We start from the raw sequence: 21,512 nt of genomic DNA, 5'->3' as shown, positions 1-21,512 counted from the left end.
CATACATACATACATACATAGTTACAACTTACAATAGTTACAACTTGCAACAGTTCATTTAGTTCGAAGTTACAAGGGCACTGAAAAAGGTGACTCTTATGACCATTTTTCATGCTTAGGATCATTGTAGCATCCCCCATGATTTACATTCAATTGTTTGACAGATGACTCACATTTATGACAGTTGCAGTGTCGTAGGGTCCCGTGATCCCCTTTTACGACCTTCTTGACATGCAAAGTCCATGGGGAAGCCGGATTCACTTAAACAACCGTTGTTAATGACTTATCAGCTGCAGCGATTCACTTACCAACCGTGGTGAGGAAGGTCGTAAAATGGAACAAAACTCACTTAACAACTGTCTTGCAACAGACATTTTGGGCTCAATTGTGGGCGTAAATTGAGGACTATTTGTAAAAGGGAGAATCAGTGGGAAATGGTAGTGGAGTAGTGGTGATAATGGCCCCATTGCATTCACAAAACTGTTGTCGAGTGTGAGGCAACAACACTTTTGCAGTGGTGATCTATGAGAAGCATAGAAATGGATTAAGGTTTTACCCCCTAACGTTGCAGTTCTGTATAGTCCCATCGTAAGAGAGGAATAGTTGTCTCTGGATATTGTAAAAATTTAATTCCTAGCAATCACGTTCTATAAATATTTCCCCCAAAATTTCCAGCAAGAGGCAGCATTTACGATTTGGCCTGTTTCTATTTATCGCCAGGCCAAATGGACTTTTCTTCCTGTTTACAGGGCACTGCAGTCATCTGCCTTGTAAAAAAAATATCCTAAGATTTATTTTTTTTGTTTATTTCCATGATTAATTTTAAAAAACAGGTACAATATTTCTATTTGCAGTCATTCTGGAATGAGGGACCCAGGGGCTCGGTCTTCTTCTTTGCGATGTCCTTTTTGGTGTTAATTAGACCCCACCCTCAGTTTTCTCCACGTTTAATCACTTTTCATAGGATTTAAATTTCCATTTTCCCGACCCTTCTCATTCTTTCGGTCTCCTTCTCCTAACGTGGGCATACTGCCAGATTTAAGCATGGTGGGACCACTGCAGAATCATATACAGCAAATTACTTCCTGTATTTTGGAAGTAAACTTCAGATTTAGAGACAGAACATAGAATACAGGCGGCCCTTAATTTACAATCATGAATTTAGTGAATTGTTGGAAGAGAAATCTGGTCCAGTTTCAAACTGGGAGAAAGACCCTGGAAATAAAATGGAGGGTGGCTCCAGGAACAAAGGTCTCTTATTATTTGAGACAGCGACAGCAGCATGTTTCTGGGGTTGCTGACAAAATGGGGTTGAGAGGAGGTGGGTTTTTATACCTTCTTTGGGTCTTTGTGATTGAGATGCCTGCTCCTGTGCAAGAGTGTATCCTTTAAAATTTTAATGGATGTTGCCAGATTCCTATGGGGTCATGTAGAGGCCATGGGTGGCTCTACAGACAAAAGGGAAATGGAAATCCTAGGTGTTTGTCTGAGCTAATCTTGTCAGCTTTGGCTAGCCTAATTGTGCTGCTTATTTGGAGTCTATTTGCTTATGACTAAATTGGCCCAGTCTTTCTGAATGGATACAGAATCTCCATTTCTAAAGACCAGCCTCTTCAAGCTTCTTCTTCAGGCTGTTTTCCTATGGCAGGAAAACCAGGGTTGCTTTCTGCTTTTGTTAAGATTTTTCCTCCTTTTCTCCTTTGCGGGAAATATTCTATCCTGCCTCTTTTTAATGTTAAGAATGAAGAATATTTTAATGCGGGGAGTGGAGGCCTTCCTGCACACTGTTCAAAGTTGCAACGGCGTTGAAAAAAAATGAATTATGACTATTTTTCACACAACCATTGTGGTATCCCCTTGGCAACTGGCTCATAGTTGTGACCATTGCAGTGTCTTGGGGTCATGTGATCACCTAATGTAACCTTCCGGCTTCCGAGAAAATCAATGGAGAAAGTCAGTGTCAACTCGCAAAGCATCCCTGCCCTGCTGATGAGTTGCCATAGGAAAGGGGTGGGGGGTGGGAAAACGAACTTGCAGCTGCAGCAAGGCAGCCTGTCACTCAAAACAAAAGCACATTCCAGCCATATCTCTGTCAAGGCTGCCTCGGGGTTACACACAGTGGTGGAGGGGAGTGATCTCTACAACCCGGAAATTCCTTTGTTGGAGAATGTGATTGATGATACACCTTGGGGGCAGGGGGGAAACAGGGTCAGAACTGGACTGTAAATTACGTGGGGTCAGAGTTGGCTTCGCTTGGAAGGTGCCGACATGAAGCTCTTAATAAATAACCTTGACAGCCAGATTTGCTTAACAACTGCAGCAGAACTGATCCTAAAATGAGGCAAAACTCACTTAACCACTGCCTTGCTCATTGTGAAATTTGTTACGCTAAAGTAAACACACTAAGACACTACTAGTTTATTTAGAAGTTTATTTTCTCTCTGCTATTATCCAATGCTGACAAATTACCTGTGGTAGCTGCCGTTTAGCTTCATGATTTAAATGAAATTTAGTGGGCCAGGACCCATCTTGGAAAGCTTTGTTTTGGTGTTGTGCATGTAATATGTGAAAATGAAGGTAGTACCTTGCACGGGTAGTCCTTGACTTATAATAGTTCATTTAGTGACCAGTTGAAGATACAACAGCACTGAAAAAGGTGACTTGTGTCCATTTTTCACACTTACCAACATTGCAGCTTCCCCATAGTCACGTGATCAAAATGTAGACACTTGGCAACAACTCATACTTGTGACTGTTGCTGTGTCCCAAGGTCACGTGATCACTTTGTGTAACCTTCAATGAGGATGTTGTGACTCTCTGGCGGCTAGTGGAGCTGGCAACTGTGAGGAGGTTGGGGCCAGTCCTGGAGACTGAGGAGGGCTCGGACGAGGGCTCTGCGTCGGAGGCAGAGATGGGGCCAGGGCAGGCTGGCAGTCATCAGCTGCCTTCAGAGTCAGACAGCAGCGAGGCGGGGGAGCAGCTGGAGCCGGTTCCCAGCCTGCGCATGCCCAGAGCTGCCCAAAGAAAAGAACAATTACGAACTCAGGGTCAACGTGGGAGTAAAGGCATAGGTGGGCAGTGAATGGGCCCTTCCATAGGTATTAAAAGAGGAGCAAGAGGGGAGGGGGCTTTTGCAGGAAACAATTCGTTCATTGCAGTGGTGTGAAGATCTGTCTGTGCATCTCTGTGCTGAGTCCTTCCTTGTCAGCACTGCGTTTGGAAATAGTTACTTGCTAGCTCTCCAGGCTAGATAAGGTCTGTGCTTATAATTCCATCCTTGAAAGACTGTTTGCCAGGCCTTTGGCTGAATGAATGCAAGAAATTCACCTTCCTTTAATAAAAGGGGTTTTGCCAGGACAAAGAGTCTGCTTAGTGCTTTTGGGGGAAGCCAAATTCATTTAACAATCATGCTACTCACTTCACAACTGAAGGGATTGTCTTAACATCTGTGGCAAAAAAGGTCGTAAGATGGGGCAAACTTCACTTAACAAATGTCTCACTTAGCAACAGAAATGTTGGGCTTAATTGTGGTTGCAAGTTCGAAGACTAGCTGCATTCCTGCTTGGCAGTTTCGTTTGCCTTGAAAGTCTCACCGACGGCTGTCCCTTTCTCTTCCAGGAGCCAGGCCGAAGTGGGCCCAAACAAACAACATGAACAGCTTTGAGCTCCTGAGGTTCCCACCTGAAAAGGTAAATGGCAATCAAAGTCAGTTGTGAAAAAGACCACCGTTCTTTGTGGTTCTAATACAAGGGTCCCCAAACTGGGCAACTTTAAGACTTGTGGACTTCAATTCCCAGAATTCTCCAGCCAGCTGGGCTGGAGAATTCTGGGCATTGAAGTCCACAAGTCTTAAAGTTGCCCAGTTTGGAGACCTCTGTTCTAATACAACCCTCCCAATCCTGAGTGCCTTCTGGATATGGGTGGACTTTAGCGCCCAGAATTCTCCAGCCTGGTCTTTGCTGAGCATTTTGGGAGTTAAAAGATTGTCTTCCGGATAGAAAGACTTCAATCCCCAGAATTCTCCAAGTCTGAACCTTGCTGAGAATTCTGGGAATTGAAAAAAAAAAAAAAGTCCTCCAGATACACTTCAATTCCCAGAATTCCCCAGTCTGACAATCACTGAAGATTCTGAGAACCAAAAGATATATGCTCCAGGTAGATGGACTTCCGTTCCCAGAATCCCCCACAGCACATTTGGCGGTGGGTGGGAATCTTGGAGCGAAGTTTAAACATTTGGGGAGCAGCCAACAATTTGGAGAAGGCTGCCCTAAAAGCTGAGGCATAATTCAGAGCAAGCTGAAAGGGTGACATGGGCCCTTCAGCATTTATGGCTAGAATCCCAGGAAGAGAAGGAGTGAGTGGCCACAGACGATGGTTTGTTGTTGCTTGCTTTGTAAGATAGCCTTTGGTGGAAGGTTAAGATCTGGTTGCATTCAACCCTGCTCCAACACATTTAATTTTAACTACAGTACAATGGGTACCCCCTTTTTTTTTTCTTGTGTTATGTTGTTCTTGGAGAAAGAAGTCAAAACCAGGTTTGATGCCATCTTAAACTTAGATACCAAGTGGTTTTCCCAAGGAACGTCAGGAAAAACTACTTGCTCAGATATTCTGTTTCTTTTGAAGACAATGTCACTACCTTATTAAGATGTGGAAAGATGTGAAATCTCAATACCCCATTCAGATGTATAATAACATATTACAGCACAATCCATCTCTTGTGTATTATACTCGGCTAAGCGTTACAGTCAGTGTTGGATGTATGTTTTGTCTATATTCGTAGATATTGTACTCTCAAATTGCAAATGGAGACGTGGGTACTCTATTTTTCTTATCTTCATTTTTAAGTGCTTTGGTTTTATTGTATTGCGAACAGTTGCTGGGGTGCATCCACAGTTTCGTTGTACTTGTACAATGACAATAAAGTTCTTCTCCTTCTCCTTCTCCTCCTCCTCCTCCTCCTTTTCCTCCTTCTTCTTCATCTTCTTCTCCTTCTCCTCCCCCTCCTCCTCTTCATCTTCTCCTCCTTCTCCTTCTCTTCCTCCTCCTCCTCCTTCTCCTCCTCCTCCTTCTCCATCTTCTTCTTCTTATCTGCTGTTGGGGAATATTTCTATTTTTGTAGGTGGGCGCCTCCTTCCAGCATCACTGATGTTCTCCTTGCAGAATCCAGGAGTTGGAAGAAGCCCGTGAGGGCGTCCAGACCACTCCTGGCTCCATGCAGGAATCCAAATTCTAGCTATCCTACACCTCGTACAAAGCCGGGGCCTTATCAGGATGCTATGGCCTTCCTCTTTGCCTTAAAAACCTGAGTATATGGCTGAACAGAGTTGCAAAGAAGTCAGTGGAATTATTTTATGGTGAGGATGGATAGAAATGGGCAGCCTTGCCGTAATTTAAAGCACAGTCTCTTTTTTTCCATCAACATCATCCTGTATTTACAGTACTTGCATTTTATGGTTATCCAAGTGTTTGATTTTATTTTACCTACACATTGCATTTTATATTGTTCATGTTTCCTTGGAAACGGCCAAGTTACTGCAGTGTCTGCTTGGGTTTTTTGCTGGTAAGCGAAGAAGAAGTCCCGACACAAACCCCACAGTGGTGTCACAACACAAACATGTAAAGGAGGAGTGAGGTTACTGCGGGTGGGGCCTTACTGGAGAAAGCTTTGCTTTGGGGAAATTGTCCATAAATTCCTTTTTTAATTTTTTTCAGGACCAGAATGGAGAGAACCTTCACTTGGGCGACCTTGAAATAACTGGGAAAGATTCCTTGCCTTTCTCTGCTAGCTCCCATAAATATCGGCAAAACCCATCATTGTTGGAGAATTATAGTGAATCTCCTCTGGAAGCCAGTGATGTCCAAGTCCAGTTATCCCAGCTGGTAAGAAGGAAATTGACCAAATGTTTTCCTGGTGACAATCAGTGCTTTATTTTCAGTGGTTCTTCTGCCTACAAACCTGCGTTTCCCTGAAAATAAGACCGGGTGTGATGACACGAGGTATGGCACAAAGACAACACAGTCAGATAGTAAGTAGGATAACTCCAACTGTGCCCCCAATGTCCTGGTTACCTTCTGGACTGGAGAAAAACTCTCCCAGGAATAGCCGTTGGCTGCAGAGAATCAAGTCCAAAACATGGTCAACAAAACCTGTAACTATAAGTCCAAACAAGGCAAAATGAGGTAATTAGTCCAGCAGGGCAGGAGAAGGAATTCCAGATGTGGAAGAACTGCAGTAATTCAACCTATTTGGGAGGATGCCAGAAACGCAGATAACTAAAGTACACACAAGATAAACTCACGTTTGTTCCCAGAAGACGCCACGCTTTAGCATGCGTCTCTTTTAAACTCTCTTCCCAGGTGTGGCTAATGAAGGGAATCAGGGCCCTTTCCTCCCCTGTAAGCCAGGCAACCCACATTGCTCTCTCCTCTGTTCTACCCTGCATGCCCTAGGATGAAGAGGGGGGTGGGCCTGGGTCTTCCTCTGAACTCCCTCTCCCTTGCTCTACCTCTCCCCTGCTCTGCCCAGCCGGACTTTGCCCTTCCCCAGTTCCTCCACAGCCAATGGAGCCACACTCCCACTCCCTGTCAGCTGTTTGTTTTCCTCCTCAATCCGACAGGGGCATGACACCGGGTCCAGGCCTTATATTAATTTTTGCTCCAAAAGACACACTACGCCTTATTTAGAATAGAATTTTAGAACAGAATAGAACTGGAATATATCTATACACACACACACATGCAAAAATCCAGGGTCTCAGTCCCTTTTCCTTCCATGGGAACAGCAATAGAAGAACAGAAGGACATTTTATGCAACAGAAAGTTCAAAAGTTTTTCTTTCCAGGTTTCGGACCACCTAAAAAAAGCAGGAATTATTTTCAAACTGGATCCCTTGCATTTCAAAAGTCATTTTCAGCGAAGAGATTTTTTATTTTTATTTTAATCTTTATTTAGAAATGCAGTTATTGCAGTATTTTTCTTGGGTGTAGGCAAAAGCCTGTTTGCACTAATTAAAACTTGTATGGGGGAACTTAACACAGTGCTAAGGCGATGTGAGCTTTTAAGAAGCGGTGTGTGGATCTCAACAGATGAGTTCTATCTTTGTCCTTGAGTGAAAGGCGTTTCCATCTGAGCACAGGATTAGAAAGCCTCAAAAACGAGCAGAAGCTGAATAAGTGAACATATAATAAATACAAATTGGCACAAACAGCAGTAAATAAAACTGTGTGGACAGACTATTTTCATATGCAAGGGAAAGAGAATAAATTCTGCAGTCAAAAATGTGAATTTGCCCTAATCACCAAATTCACCTCTTCTGAGCCTTTTGATTTTTAGCATGCAGAAAGTATAGAGGTATAATTCCTAATGCAGTTACGTTAATGATAACCTGGTTGTTGGCCAGTCTCCAAGCCAAGGCCATTTATAGGTACAGGATGGAGGGGACAACCAGCTGCAAGCTGCCTGATGAATTCCAGATCTGCACTGCTTGGATCTGTTTGGATTCTGAGCCATTTTTTATGTCCTGTTAGCACTAAACTGCCATTAAGATTGGGAGCCTTGCTTTGCAGGAGAAAAATAACATAATAAAAGCTTGTAGGAAGTAAAATGGCCAGGGTTTATTTTATATTTTGGAGCTGACTTGGCCTGCTGTGCATCTGAGACATTGAGAATGACAACAATTTTCTTTGTTAATTAAACCCAGCGGACACAACGATTCTCCTTGGGTTAAATAATTGTCCTGATGTCCTGCTCTGTAAAATAAAGATTTAGTCCCACCAGGTCCAGCAAAAGAAGAAAAGAGCGAGGAAGGAAGGAAGTTCATATACCGAGTAGAAAGCATAAATAGCTATGAGGGATCTTTGGTGTCTCTGAACTTGGATGTTTCCTTGAAGATGTTTCATTATGTTTCATTAGTGCACATTACCTATTTGGGTAATGAAACATCTGCAGAGAAACAACCAAGCTCAGAGAGCACCAAGGATTTCAACCCTGAGCTACAACTATTTAGAATAGGATAGGAATAGGAATGGAATGGAATTGGAACTGGAATAGAATAGAAAACGGAATAGAATAGAATAGGAGTAGGTTAGATTAGAATTAGGATAGGACAGACAGAACAGAATAAGCTGGAAGGAACCTTGGAGATCTTCTAGTCCAGCCCTCTACTCAAGCGGGAGAACCTATACTATTTCAGATAAGTGACTCTAAACTCTTTTTAAGCACATCCAGTGACGGAGCACCCGCGATTTCTGAAGGTAAAGCTCTTCTACTGGTTAATTCTCCTCACCATTAGGAAGTTTCTCCTTCCTTCCAGCTTGCTTCTCTCTTTGATCAGCTTCTGACCATTGTTTCTTGTCCTGCCTTCTGGTGCTTTGGAGAATAATTTGATTCCCTCTTCTTTGTGGCAGCCCCTCAAGTATTAGAAGATTGCTATCATGTCACCACTAATTCTTCTTTTCTTGAGACTAGCCAGACCTAAATCCCGCAGCCGTCCTTCATATGTTTTAGTTTCCAGGCCTGTGATCATCTTAGTTGCCCTTTTCTGATTTTTTTCCAAAGTCACAACATCTTTTTTGTAAAAAAAAGTTGACCAAAGTTGATCAGTAGCTATGCTTATCTCTTAGAGAAAGGACTAAAAGCTGTGATTCTAACCATCTTAAATATTTGCTGTTCCATGAATTGATTGGACTAGATCAATGTTTTTGAAAGGGGAATTCTGGGAGTTGAAATCCATCCATTTTAATGTTACAAAGTTCGAAAAACATTAGATTATAATGGTAACTTCCATGTCTGTGATTCTATGATTCATTGTATGCTGGGTTTTTAGGAAACCTGTGGCTGTTTTGAAAAGAAAACAGCCAGGGAGCATCTTTGGCTCAAGTTAATTGGAGGGTAAATATAACATACATAAATATAAGCTCACTTGCTTATGTTTAATTCCTGGGTTTGAAAAACACATGTTATAAAACTCTTCTCCCCGTTCACCTATTTTAGGGTGGATGGTAAAAACAGTATCTATCCGTACTTTTAGCAAAACAGGAAAGGATGGAAAAGAGTGAGAGATGTCACTTCAAGAGAGCAGCAATCCAGGCAATGAGGAGAAATGAATTATAATTTTACCTTAAAATTTCTGAAGGGCAACCCACAAATCTCCTTTATAGGTTTTTCTAACACTAGGGGCCATGATACTGTTTATTCAATTTTATAATTATTTATACCAGTATGTAGCTAAACCTTTTTATAGCTTAGACATTAGCTGTGATATTTTAAGGGTTTGGGGGGTTTTTTGCTTTACATTTTCAACACTTACCTCATGCCTATTAATTTTAGCAGTTGATGAAGTTTGAAACCATAAGCTGCAAAATCTAAGCCTCCAGAGAAGCTGAAAATGAGTTAGGTAAGACGAAACTAGCCAAAACAGAGGAGGGAGGGAGTCTGCAGAAACTTAACAACGTGACCTGAACGACTCTTTAAAACCATTTCAAAGCAACCCTTAAACCAGGGATAGGATTCTACCGGTTCAGACCGGTTCTATAGAACCGGTTGTTATGATTCTGTGCAGTTCGGACAACTGGCAAATTGTACCCCTGGCTGGCCCCACTCCTCTCCGCCCGCTCTCCCCTTAGTCAGTCCTTAGTCAGTCCTAGCCAAACCCAAATCCTGCAATGGCTGTCTCTTAATTGCAATGGACTCTGAGAGACGTTTTTGCAACATGCTTGGAGCGTGTCAGCTGAGGTGGTTGAGTCTTGTTGCTGAGTTCATCCCAAGTCCATGGTTAGAAAGTTAGAAATCTCTGAAACGGCGGGGATACCTTTTAAAGCTGTGCTTGACTCCGGCTGGGTGCATTGTGTTGCTTAGAATGGGAACCCGACTTTGATCCACTTTTGTAAAATTTACATGATCGGTCTGGTCCACCATTGTGTCCTGTTCTGTCGAAGGTGGAGTGAGGCTGGCATTTTTTAGATGCTTTTGCTGTAAGCCTGGAATTAGGTTCCAAGGTCATTGTGCCTTGAGAGGGTGACCTCTTATCTGCTTAGCACCTCAGAGTTCTCAAAACATTTTCTCGGGATCACATTGGCTGACTCATCAGACGGGTTAGGATTGGGAAACCAAAGGAATTGCTTTATGCTTTGTGCCGGACCTTCAGGTTCCACCTGACTTTGTTGCAACCACTTTTTCCTCAGTTAAAGTTCTTTTGATTCAATTCAGAGGATTCAAGAATCTTGCCTTCTTGAGGGACTAGCTGGGGCAAGTCCTTACACAATCACTTAATCTGCCATACAAAACTCATTGTTATATGGATGTTGCCTGCAGCCCTCTTCAAAACAAACCATACTATGGCTTCTGATGAAAACCTCAATTGGTTGAGGTACAAATCAAGCCACTTGAACCAAACTTGGCCATTGATGCCAATTCCAATCTTAATAAGAATTAGTCATCAAAGTACTTACAGAAGACTCTAGTCTGTTTCTTGTTTAGTTTTATGGACAAAAGTAGATTCTTGTTTTCCTCAAGCAAAAGCTCAAAGCCCAGACATTTCAGATTCTGGCTTGTAGAAGAACAAACGAAATGGGATATTCCGACTTTCCACACAGAACTAAGTAAACCACATATTGTTTTCCTGATTTGTAAAACTATTTTGACAAAAGGAGTTCAACAAGAAACCCATTTGAATGACCTGGTGATCAAGTCTTTGGAATCCTAGATATAAACCTGTAAATTGATATATGATCTTTTTTCCTTAGTTACTCTTACAAAACATTCCTTCCTTACTGTAAAACCATCAAATGCTTTACGCGGATCTCCAAAATGGACTCTTTTAAAAAGGTAGCTTGCTGGAACAGAGAATAATAAATCCAAGTGGCCCCGCAGTCCATAAATTCCCAATATTTTATTTTCTCTAAGAGTCTGGAAATTCTCATTTGCCTAAGATGTGTTTTGGGGGTACTGGTGTGCATTTTGCATGACATTTCTAAATTTCCTCACTCCCCTGCTTAAAAATTACGTTGGTGCAGTCAGATTTTATTTATTTATTGCTAAAAAGTCTAAAAATAGCATTCACTCGATATTTTTCAGCACACCTCCTTTGCAAATTTTTGAAGCATGCTTTCTGGCAACCTTAGAATATGTGTCTTGTGATCTATATGCTAGGATGATAAATCAGGATTATTATTTTTTAATTCCTTCAACAGAAATAGATACTGAGGACAGTATTCTCCTTCTGACAGGAAATTGCTGGCCCAAATCTTTGTCAAAGTTTCCAAAACAAGAAATTCCCCATCACCATGCAAATTGAGTAAAGATAATCAGTAAAAATTTTGTACAGCACTGTCTTGTTTCTCAACTTTTCTCATCTTCCCAACTCTCCTATTGGTTTCTTATGATTTATCAGTTGTTGTTTCTAACTTATGTTAATGATTCTAACTATGATTTCTGGCCTATGACCTATTACTTGCTGTTTATAAGTACACTGTGAGTTATGCACCAGAGACAAATTCCTTTTGTGTCCGATCACACTTGGCCAATAAAGAATATATTCTATTCTGTTCTATATTTTGTTCTATATTCTGTTCTCTCTTGTAAATTCTATTCTCTTCTTCTCTAAATTCTCTCCTCTCCTCTCTTTTTATTTTTTCCTTCCCTTCCCTTCCATATTTTCTCTTCTCTCCCTCTCTCTATATTCTCTTCTAAATATTCTTCTCTTCTAAATTCTCTTTTCTTCTCATCCCCATTCGTATCCCCCTGAAGATTGACATCCCATAAGTGAGGGTGCTGAGTCTTTTAAAAACATTAAAAACATCTTAACTAGATTCACACAAGGCACCCAATTCTTGTTAACAGAATTGCTAAGTAGGTCATCCTCATCTTATGACCCTTGTTTACTAACCATATAAAGTTAGGATCGTGCTGACAAATGTGACTTAAAACTAGTCCTTGTACTTACTGTCACAGCATTCCCAGTCATGTCATCAAAATTCAGCCCTTGGCAAAGATAATTGGCAGTTTCTTCCATTTCTGAGTGGAATAGCGAAATTGCCATAGCAAAGGTGTTGATCCAGATAGTTTCCCCTTCTGCCAGAGAAGCTTTGAGATTTTGGCCCAGCCTTCCTCACAGGGTTGGTGTTGCAGAGAAAAATCAGGAGTTTGGCCTTTTGCTTTTGGATGAAAAAATTACATGATCCGATCAAACATAAAATAAGCTTAGCATAAAGACAAAACCTCAAACTTTCCCCAAAGTTCTCAACCCCAGGAAAGTATTGTTAGGAATCTGTCCACCAATTAATTGGGTTGGCAATATATAAACCAACAATGTATGTTTGTAGCTTTAAGACAAAACCACTGTATTGATTTATATTATATTCCGATTGGTTGATTATATTGCAATTTACCATAAGAGGGAGCTAGAGATCATAGCTTGCTCTCTCTGACATTCTGTCTCTCTGACATTCTGTTGCTATCTAAGGTTCTCTGTTGTATTTATGCTGTGCTTCTACTTTGATATCTTTGTTTACTGTAAATGACAAAGGCAACTGGTAAGAAGACTTTGTAATTGGATATTCTTTGGACTGCAAAACGTATATGACCTGGACCGTTTGTTGGACTGTGCTATTTCTTAAAGTAAACTTTAACTCAATTTAGTGTATCTGTGTGTGGCTGGATAATTATTCATAACTATTCTCACTAATCTGGCCTCACTAATCTGCAAGAATGACCATTAAGTTAATATGGGACTTTGTGATTTACAGCATTGTGTGAATGCAGCCACAAACTGGTAAACCAAGCCATTACGTTAAGATGGTTTTATCATTTATGGAGGAATCACAAAATAGCAAACCTATGGCTGAACTAAACGGTTCTTAACATTGGTGCTTAACATGGGTTCACCTTGACCAGATAAGGTTTTCTGTCACTTAGTGTTGAACCTACAAGCCATTGGACTTAATTTGTTATGCAAAGCCAGGGAATTGGATTAATTAAGAAACCAGGCTATTGTGTGCCCTGGGAACATAACCTATTTTGTTTTAGGATATTAGATCATAGTGTGAAGCAGTCTGAATTTTCCTTCCCACCTGGGCAGCATTTTTGCCCTGATCCCCAACTATAACCTTGTAAATTTTGCAAGGGTAGCATTGAATGAATGCTTTGATTTAGTATCCCTCAACAGAGAGAGAGATTGCAAATTCAGGAAAGCTCAAAGTCACCTCTGTAAGTGAGTCTTGGGAGAGGCCAAGCATTTATTTTCAAAAATTTAGGGAGCTACCACATCATGGAAAACTCAGGGACCGTGGCCCTCTCAAAGTCAGTGAGCCATGTCCAGTTGTCCCATATGAATGAAGAAGACAGATTATGACTTTTTCTTTTAAGAAAAAAGTTTCAACAACAGATAAAATACCAAAAAGCAAAAGAAGAGTTAGGGGCAGGGATGGTTAGAGAAAAGGCAACGTCAGGAGGAAGGAGGAAAAAGGGTGAGAAAAAGAATACTTTGATGAATCTTTGGTGCAGATACAGATCTAAAATTAATTTCTTATTCAACAATAATATACAGTATTTCTATAATGATGAACAGTTCTGATCATCAAATCCCCAAAGCAAATTTTCATTTGTTGCCGTTTCTAGCCAGAAGTCCCACAGTAGTAAAGATACTCGAAAAATCAGAATATGGTGCAAAAGTTCATTTATTTCAGTAATGCAACTTAGAAGGTGAACCTAATATATGACTCATTACATGCAAAGCAAGATAGTTCAAGCCATGATTTGTCATAATTGAGATGATTATGGCTTACAGCTCATGAAAAGTAAGTGAATCTGGCTTGACTCTGGTTGTCCGGAGGTTGCAAAAAGGGATCACTTAACTCTGGAACACTGCAGTTGTCATAATTATGAGTCAATTGCCAAGCGTCCAAATTTTGATCACATGAGCAAGACCCAAAGGTCGTAACTATGAAAAAGGGCCATCAGGCGCATGTTTCAGGGCCGTTTGTAACTTTGAACAGTCACTAATGAACTGTTATAAGTCAAGGACTAGCTGTAACTCGGGTGGGATTCAAATTTCTTAACAACAGGTTCTGTGGGCGTGACCAAATTTGTGGGTGTGGCTTGGTGGTCATGTGACTGGGTGGTCATGGCTTGCTGACTGGGCATTGCTTGGTGGTCATGTGACTAGTTGGGCATGGCTTGTATGTAAATATTATAAATATTTATGTAAATATTGATATATTTTTTTATAAAAAAAGAGCAACTTTTACCCCAAATCAGGAAAAGCTGGCAGGCAGATTGAGTTGCTTGCAGAACCACAGATTCACTCAGAGATCTACCTTTCTGCCATCTGCTACCTGAGTCAGCACTGAGAAATAGAAGCTTCAGTCCTAAGGAAGGTTCAGCTCTGCTTTTAGATTAGCTAGAAAGCCAGAAATCCAACGATCTAAACCTCCCAGCACAGTAGAACAGCTGATGGTCGGGGCGGGGGGGAAGGAAAAATAGCAACTTACCAAACATAGGAAAATTTGATGGCATGCAGGCCACGTAAGGAGTGAGTGGGCGGGGCAGGGAGGGCCCAACCAGTGGCACGATTTTCAGGTTCTCCCAAACTGCGGAGAATTGTAACAACCGGTTCTATAGAACTGGTCCGACCAGGTAGAATCCCATCCCTCCTGTAACTGTCTTGCTTAGCGAGGGAAATCCCAATTCAAGGTCACAAGTCAAGGACCACATGGTAACTGTTACGGGCTTCTCCGTTTTTTGCAAAACAATAATCCAAAGTCACGTTTTTTTTTTCCTCCAAACTCAAATTTCACCATGTAATTTGGCAATGTGACCCTTTTAACGGGAGCTACGTGCCACCTGAATTTCACTGCCCTCCCGGTTGGAGAACATAACCTGCCCTGGAGATTCCTCCCCAGCCTTCTATTTTCTTTATATATATATTTAGTTTTCTTCTTTCACCTTCTCGACCCAATGGGCCTGCGTAGGATTATAAGCACGGGAGGACTAAATTTAGTGGCCTGGTCTTGTTCCACTGAGTCTCCCTGCTGATATAATAGTCTCTCGGGTCATTTGAAAAACAGTTAATTCCTGCCCCGGAAAGTCTCTGGACTTACTTTGACAAGGTGATTCTTTGTCAAAGAAAGAATGGATGTGACAATCTCTCCTCCTTTCGGGGAGTGAAATGCAGATGGTTTTTAACAGATTAATAGAATAGAATAGAATAGAATAGAATAGAATAGAATAGAATAGAATAGAATAGAATAGAATAGAATAGAATAGAATATGGAATGCAATGGAATAGAAATCAGAATAGAATAGAGTAGAATAGAATAGAATAGAATAGAATAGAATAGAATAGAATAGAATATGGAATGCAATGGAATAAAAATCAGAATAGAATAGAATAGAATAGAATAGAATAGAATAGAATATGGAATGCAATGGAATAGAAATCAGAATAGAATAGAGTAGAATAGAATAGAATAGAATAGAATAGAATAGAATAGAATAGAATAGAATAGAATAGAATAGAATAGAATAGAATATGGAATGCAATGGAATAAAAATCAGAATAGAATAGAATAGAATAGAATAGAATAGAATAGAATAGAATAGAGGAAGGGAAGGAAAGGGAAGGGAAGGGAAGGGATAGAATAGAATAGAATAGAATAGAATAGAATAGAATAAATATTGGAAGGAATAGAATAGAATAGAGGAAGGGCAGGGAAGGGAAGGAATAGAATAGAATAGAATAGAATAGAATAGAATAGAATAGAATAGAATAGAATAGAATAGAATAGAATATGCAATAGAATATGCAATAAAATAGAATATGGAATAAAATAGAATATGGAATAAAATAGAACAGAATTCAGAACAACAAAATAGAATACAGAGTTTGAAGGGACCTTGGAGGTCTTCTAGTCCAACCCCCTGGCTAGGCAGGAAACCCTACAGCACTTCAGACAAATGATTATCCAATCTCTTCTTTAAAACTTCCAGGGTTGGAGCATTTACAGCTTCTGGAGGCAAGTTCCTCCACCAGTTAATTGTTCTCACTGTCAGGAAATTGCTCCTTAGTTCTAAGTGGCTTCTCTCCTCGATTAGTTTCCATCTGTTGCTTCTTGTCCTGCCTGGAGACACCCCCGGATGATGAGGGGACTGGAGCAGAGGTGGTTTTCAGTAGGTTTTGACCAGTTCTGGAGAACCGGTAGCGGAAAATTGGAGTAGTTTGGAGAACCGGCCAATCCCACCTCTGACTGGAGATTTTACAGTACCCTTCCCCCACCACGCCCGCCAAGCCACGGCCACAGAACCGGTAGTAGAACAATTTGAATCCCACCACTGGATTGGAGACTAAAACCTATGAAGAACGGTTGCAGGGACTGGGTACGGCTAGTCTAGCGAAGAGACAGGATAGCCGTCTTCCAGTATTCGAGGGGCTGCCACAGAGAGGAGGAGGCCAAACGATTGGGCAGGGGGTTGGACTAGATGACCTACAAGGTCTCTTCCAACTCTCTTAATCTGTGTGTAGTCTGTGTGTGTTAATCTAGCTCTGCTCAATGTTGGGGTTAAATCGGCAAGACCTTCCTCCTTTGTGACGGCCAGTGTCCCTCTCTTTGGGGCTCCTGAAAGGAAGCCAAAAATCTCTCAGCAGTGGGTGTGCAATTGAAGGCTTTCTTTGGCCTAATTGAAAGAATTGCAGTTCTTTAGATTCCAGTAAAATAGCTGAGCTGGGGAGGAAAGGCTCCTCCCATCTTGTATTTTTCTTCTTTTCTTTTGAACCGCTGTTCCATCTGCTAAGCCTGGCACTACGAAGCGTAGCTGGCAGGGCCCTCTTTAACTGCCCACCTCATCTTGCAGGGGTTAAGATCTCTGGCTGGCTGGTTGCAGGACAACCCTGCCATGCGTCGGTGCCCATTTGCCTTGGCTTCAAAAGCGCCCCTGCAGCTCGGCTCCTCTGCCAGCTGTGCCAAATCCTGGAATTGTCTCTCTCAAATGAAGAGCAGCCTTCTTGCTCCAGGGATGTTGTGTCTCGTGCGAAGGACACAAACCCTCACTGTGCCATCTTGGGATGGGCAGCTGTATAAAATTGATTAAGAAATACATATAACATGACAAAGCACCAAGAGCTGCTTCTGTTGTATTAACAGAGGGATCCAATCAAGATCAAGTGAGGTAAATACCACTCTATAAAGCCTTAGTAAGGCCACATCTGGAATACTACATCCAGTTTTGGTGACCATATTATAAAAAAGATATTGAGACTCTAGAACTTCAACCTTAACGGCTTTCAGACTTGTGAACTTCAACTCCCAGAGTTCCTCCTCCAGTCATGTTAGCTCAGGAATTCTGGGAGTTGAAGTCCACAAGTCTTAATTTGCCAAGTTTGAAGAGCCTTGCTCTAGAAAGAGTGCAGAAAAGAGCAACCATGGTGTAGGATCTCCTGCTTGGGAGAGGGGGTTGGACTAGATGTCCTACAAGGTCCCTTCCAACTCTGTTAATCTAAACTAATCTAAACCAGGATGATTAGGGAACCGGAGGCTAAAATATATGAAGAACGTCCCAAAGGTGCTATATTTTTCCAAGGGGCAACTGGACTTTCTGTTTTTTCTTTGATGATGTTTCATGTCTCATTCAAGAAGCTTCTTCAGAGCTGAAGAGCTTGGATGAAAAGTGAAACGTCTTCAAAGAAAAAACAGAAAGTCCAGTTGCTTCTTCGAAAAATATAGCACCTTTGGGGCAACCATGGCCTGGAGGATGGAGAATCTCCATGGACGAATGGATGAATGGTTGCAGGAATTTGGGCCAGGTTGGGCCAGGTTGGGCCTGGCTAGTCTAGGGAAGAAAAGGACCAGGGGAGACAGGAGAGCATCTTCCAATATTTGAGAGGCTGCCACAGAGAGGAGGAGGAAGGGGTGAAGCTATGCAAGCTATGCAAGAATGCAATCCTAAGTTGCACTAACAGAGGGATCCAGTCAAGATCAAGAGAGGTACTAATACCACTCTACAAAGGCTTAGTAAGACCACACCTAGAATACTGCATCCAGTTTTGGTCACCACACTATAAAAACCATGTTGAGACTCTGGAAAGAGGGCAGAGAAGAGCAACTAGGATGATGAGGGGACTGGAGGCTAAAACATATGAAGAACCGGTTGCAGGAACCGGGCCTGGCTAGTCTAGGGAAGAGAAGGACCAGGGGAGATAGGAGAGCAGCCTTCCAATATTTGAGGGGTTGCCACAAAGAGGAGGAGTGGGTCAAGCTGTTTTCCAAAGCACCTGAAGGCCAGACAAGAAATCACAGATGGAAGATGATCAAAGAGAGAGATTCAACCTGGAAATAAGGAGGGATTTTCTGACAACTTGGGAAGTTGTGGGAGCTTCATCCCTGGAGGCTTCCAAGAAGAGACTGGACTGCCATCTGTCAGAAACGGTGTAGGGTCTCCTGCTTGGGCAGGGGTTGGACTAGATGACCTACAAGGTCCCTTCAAACTCTTGATTATTATCTGTTATCTGTCCTCCTTTAACCTGGGATCTTCTTAAGGAAGCCTGAGGTCGCCTCCACACACACACACACACCCAAAAAAGGGGCAGGATTTCGAGGCTGTCTTGGCTCTGCCTTCTGAGCAGCCCCTCTCCCCTTCTCCGCCCGCCCCCCTCCACACAGCAAAGCAGAGCGGCTTCCCAGCCCCATTTACGCCGGGCAGCTCCGCTCCGGCTCGGACCGGCTCCCTCCTCCCCGGCTGCTCCCGGGCGCTCGGAGCGGAGGCAGAGGACGGAGGAGGAGGAGGAGAGGAGGAGGAGGATGAGCAGCCGGGCCGGGTGAGTCAAGCCGGCTGGGCTTCGGGAGCCGCAAGCTGGAAGGGAGCAGTGGCAGCGGGGCTCCTGCACGGGGTTCTTTTGCAAGCGGGCGCCCGCGGGGGACACGTTGCCGGAACGGGCAAGTTGGGGGAAAGTTAGGGAGCCAGAGGACACGTGTGTGTGTGAGTGTGTGTGTGTGAGAGAGAGAGAGAGCCTGGAAAGTGGGGAGGGGGGCGTTCCATCAACAAGCCACGATCTTCAAAGCAAAGCAGTGGCATCTCAGCTTAAAGGTGACGCGTGGAAGCCAGGTGGAAAGGAGGCGGGGGGTCCGGGAGGGGCGCTTCCCCCCCTTCCTTCCCTGCGTGGCCTCAAACCCACCGTGGGAAAAATTGCCCAATGCTGCTTTCCCAGCCTATTCCCCCCTCCCCCCCTTTCGAGGCGACTTAAACTAGCCCGGGTTTAATCTAGCCCGCTTCGCTTGAGATAGGAAAGTCTTGGGAGTTGGTGGGTGCTGCCCAGCTGGGGATGCTCGGGGCTCCTTGGGCTCTCAGATCTTCCTCCTACCCAGAGCTGCTGCTTCTCAATCTTAGCAACTTTCGTTATTTATTTATTTTCTTTCTTAAATGTATTTGCCACCTGGCTACACACACACACACACACACACACACACACACACAGACAGAGAGAGAGAGAGAGAGAGAGAGAGAGAGAGAGAGAGAGAGACTTTTTTAACATACCCCCTGGCTTGCAGTTTCTTTCTTGGGTGACACTCAAGGTGCTGGCTGTCACTTTTAGAGCCCACTTTTCCCTAATATCCACCAGGTCAAGCAGGGTGGGCCTGAGCTTAGCCCCTTCCCCTAAATCAGAAGTCAGCAATCTGGAGCTCTGGAGCCGCATGGGGCTCTTTCATCCCTCCACAATTGATAGGGCTTTTGCTTAGGATAGAGGGGAAAGGGTGCTGCTCTAGGAGGAGGCTCTATGGTGGGGGAACCGCCATAGAGTCTGGTCAGCTCCAGAATTGAACTGGGGTGGGGGGGGGAAACCTTCCGGTTAGGACCTTGTTGGCTCTTTGTTTAAGGTTGCCGATCCCCTGCCCTAAATTGGAGGGAAGGGTATCTTTTCCATGGCAGCCCCTGCCCTCATCCTGGTTGCGTGCCATCCCCTCTGCCCCCTGAAGTGTGGCAAGTCTCGGCCCTCCTCACCTCCCTTTTGGTAAAGCTTAGAAAAATCTGGCTCCCCCCCCCCAACCCCCCTCCCGGCCAAGACGACACCCTTGTGAGGTGGGCTGGGCTGAGACAATCCACTGAAGCAATGTTACCCAGGAAGCTTCTGTGGCTGAAGGGAGGACTGGAACCTGGCTCTCCCCATTCCTCACCCAGGCTGCCAGAGGCTTATAGACTAGACAAGGGGCTGACCACAACTTGCCTCAGGTTAGACGCACCTGAAGAACAAAATGGTTGTTTTTCTGGAGGGTTTTCTCTTTATTTTTTTTGCTGGCAGGGAAATTCTGGGGTTGAAGTCCATAGGTCTTTAAATTATCGTGAAACACTAGCTGACAATTCGACAGCTTTGCCTTCAGAAGTTGTGGGTGCTTCATCGCTGGAGGTATTTAAGAAAAGACTGGACAGCCATTGTCTGAAAGGTATAGGGTGCTTGAGCGGGGGCTGGACTAGAAGACCTCCAGGGTCCCTTCCGCTCCAGGACTGTTCCTATTCTGTCTTATGTTTGCAGGCAGGAATAACTGTTCTGAATCCGAGAAAAGGTTTGTAATATTGCTAATTTGGGCGCGCGGTTTAGAAATCATTTCAGTGAGCAAAACACCCGCCTGGAACGTGCTGTGTCCTCCTTCTGGCCCTACCAGGCAGGCAGCTTTTAAAATCTCAGCCAATAATTTTAGACTGCTTCTAAATCCGACTTTGGGAAGATGGACACCTTTCCCTTCCCAGCCTTTCCATGTCTTGGGGGTATTTTTTTCCTCTTTTGTTTTCTTTTCTTCCCGGCACCATAAGGTGGAAAGCTAACTTTACATTGTTGTGGAGGCCACAAACTAGAGGGGTTGTGTGTGTGTGTTTGTTATTTTTCAGGGTTGGGGGAGACAGTTTACTGTCAGGAACAGTATTTATAACCAGCAGGTGACATGGCTGTGAAACTGTCTATTGAAGAAGGGAAACAGTTTAACTCTCTCTGGCGTGGAGTTGAAAGAAATTCAGGGCCAGAGAAGCAGGAAACATTTCACAGCTCTGAAATCATGCATTCTCTGTTGTTGTTGTTGTTTTCCTGAGTGATTTTGAGAGCCCTTTTCCTGAAGGCGTGTCTGCTTACTCTTGGACGTTGTAAAGAAAAGAGAAGTTGTAACTCCTACTTTTCCTATATTTAAAGAATATAGAAAAGCAACCAGGAGGAATGAGGGGAGGATTAGAAGAGACTGGACCGCCATCTTGTCAGAAATGTTGTTTGGGCGGGGGGGTTGGACTAGATGACCTACAAGGTCCCTTCCAACTCTGTTAATGTAATCTAATCTAACGATATAAGAAAACTTTATTGTCATTTTTTAATTGGGAGTACACTGACTCACATTAAAAATGAAACTCTGTGGCTGGCTCTCGAGAAAGTGTACCCAAACACAGGCATAACACACATATACATGCTGTATACATACATATATTCCTTCGTGTGTGTGTGTGTGTGTGTGAGACTGTCCATTTTGATATAATGTATTAAGTAG

General features: G+C 43.0%; 1 protein-coding gene and 2 long non-coding RNA genes across 4 annotated transcripts in view; 2 read left to right on the top strand and 1 right to left on the bottom strand.

The window, feature by feature from the left end:
- Positions 1-21,512, bottom strand: part of LOC148124510 (uncharacterized) — a 104,990-nt gene that overhangs the window by 62,720 nt on the left and 20,758 nt on the right. The gene's annotated exons all lie outside the window — the stretch shown is intronic.
- Positions 1-21,512, top strand: part of GPSM1 (G protein signaling modulator 1) — a 77,629-nt gene that overhangs the window by 47,531 nt on the left and 8,586 nt on the right. For both annotated transcript variants that reach the window (XM_026719131.2, XM_026719132.2), the window contains exons 10-11: positions 3,619-3,689; positions 5,716-5,883. In XM_026719131.2, coding sequence (XP_026574916.2) covers positions 3,619-3,689; positions 5,716-5,883 — 239 coding nt within the window. The remainder of the gene's footprint in view (positions 1-3,618; positions 3,690-5,715; positions 5,884-21,512) is intronic.
- LOC148124511 (uncharacterized) lies at positions 9,333-11,328 on the top strand. Its single transcript, XR_015739758.1, has 2 exons — positions 9,333-9,397; positions 11,193-11,328. It is a non-coding gene; the product is annotated as an uncharacterized LOC148124511 (long non-coding RNA).

The sequence above is a fragment of the Pseudonaja textilis genome, chromosome 17 (assembly GCF_049901715.1).
Source record: "Pseudonaja textilis isolate UNSWEBS1 chromosome 17, rPseTex1.2, whole genome shotgun sequence".
NCBI classification, from domain to species: Eukaryota; Metazoa; Chordata; class Lepidosauria; order Squamata; family Elapidae; genus Pseudonaja; species Pseudonaja textilis.
This window is presented reverse-complemented; position numbering and strand designations above follow the sequence as displayed.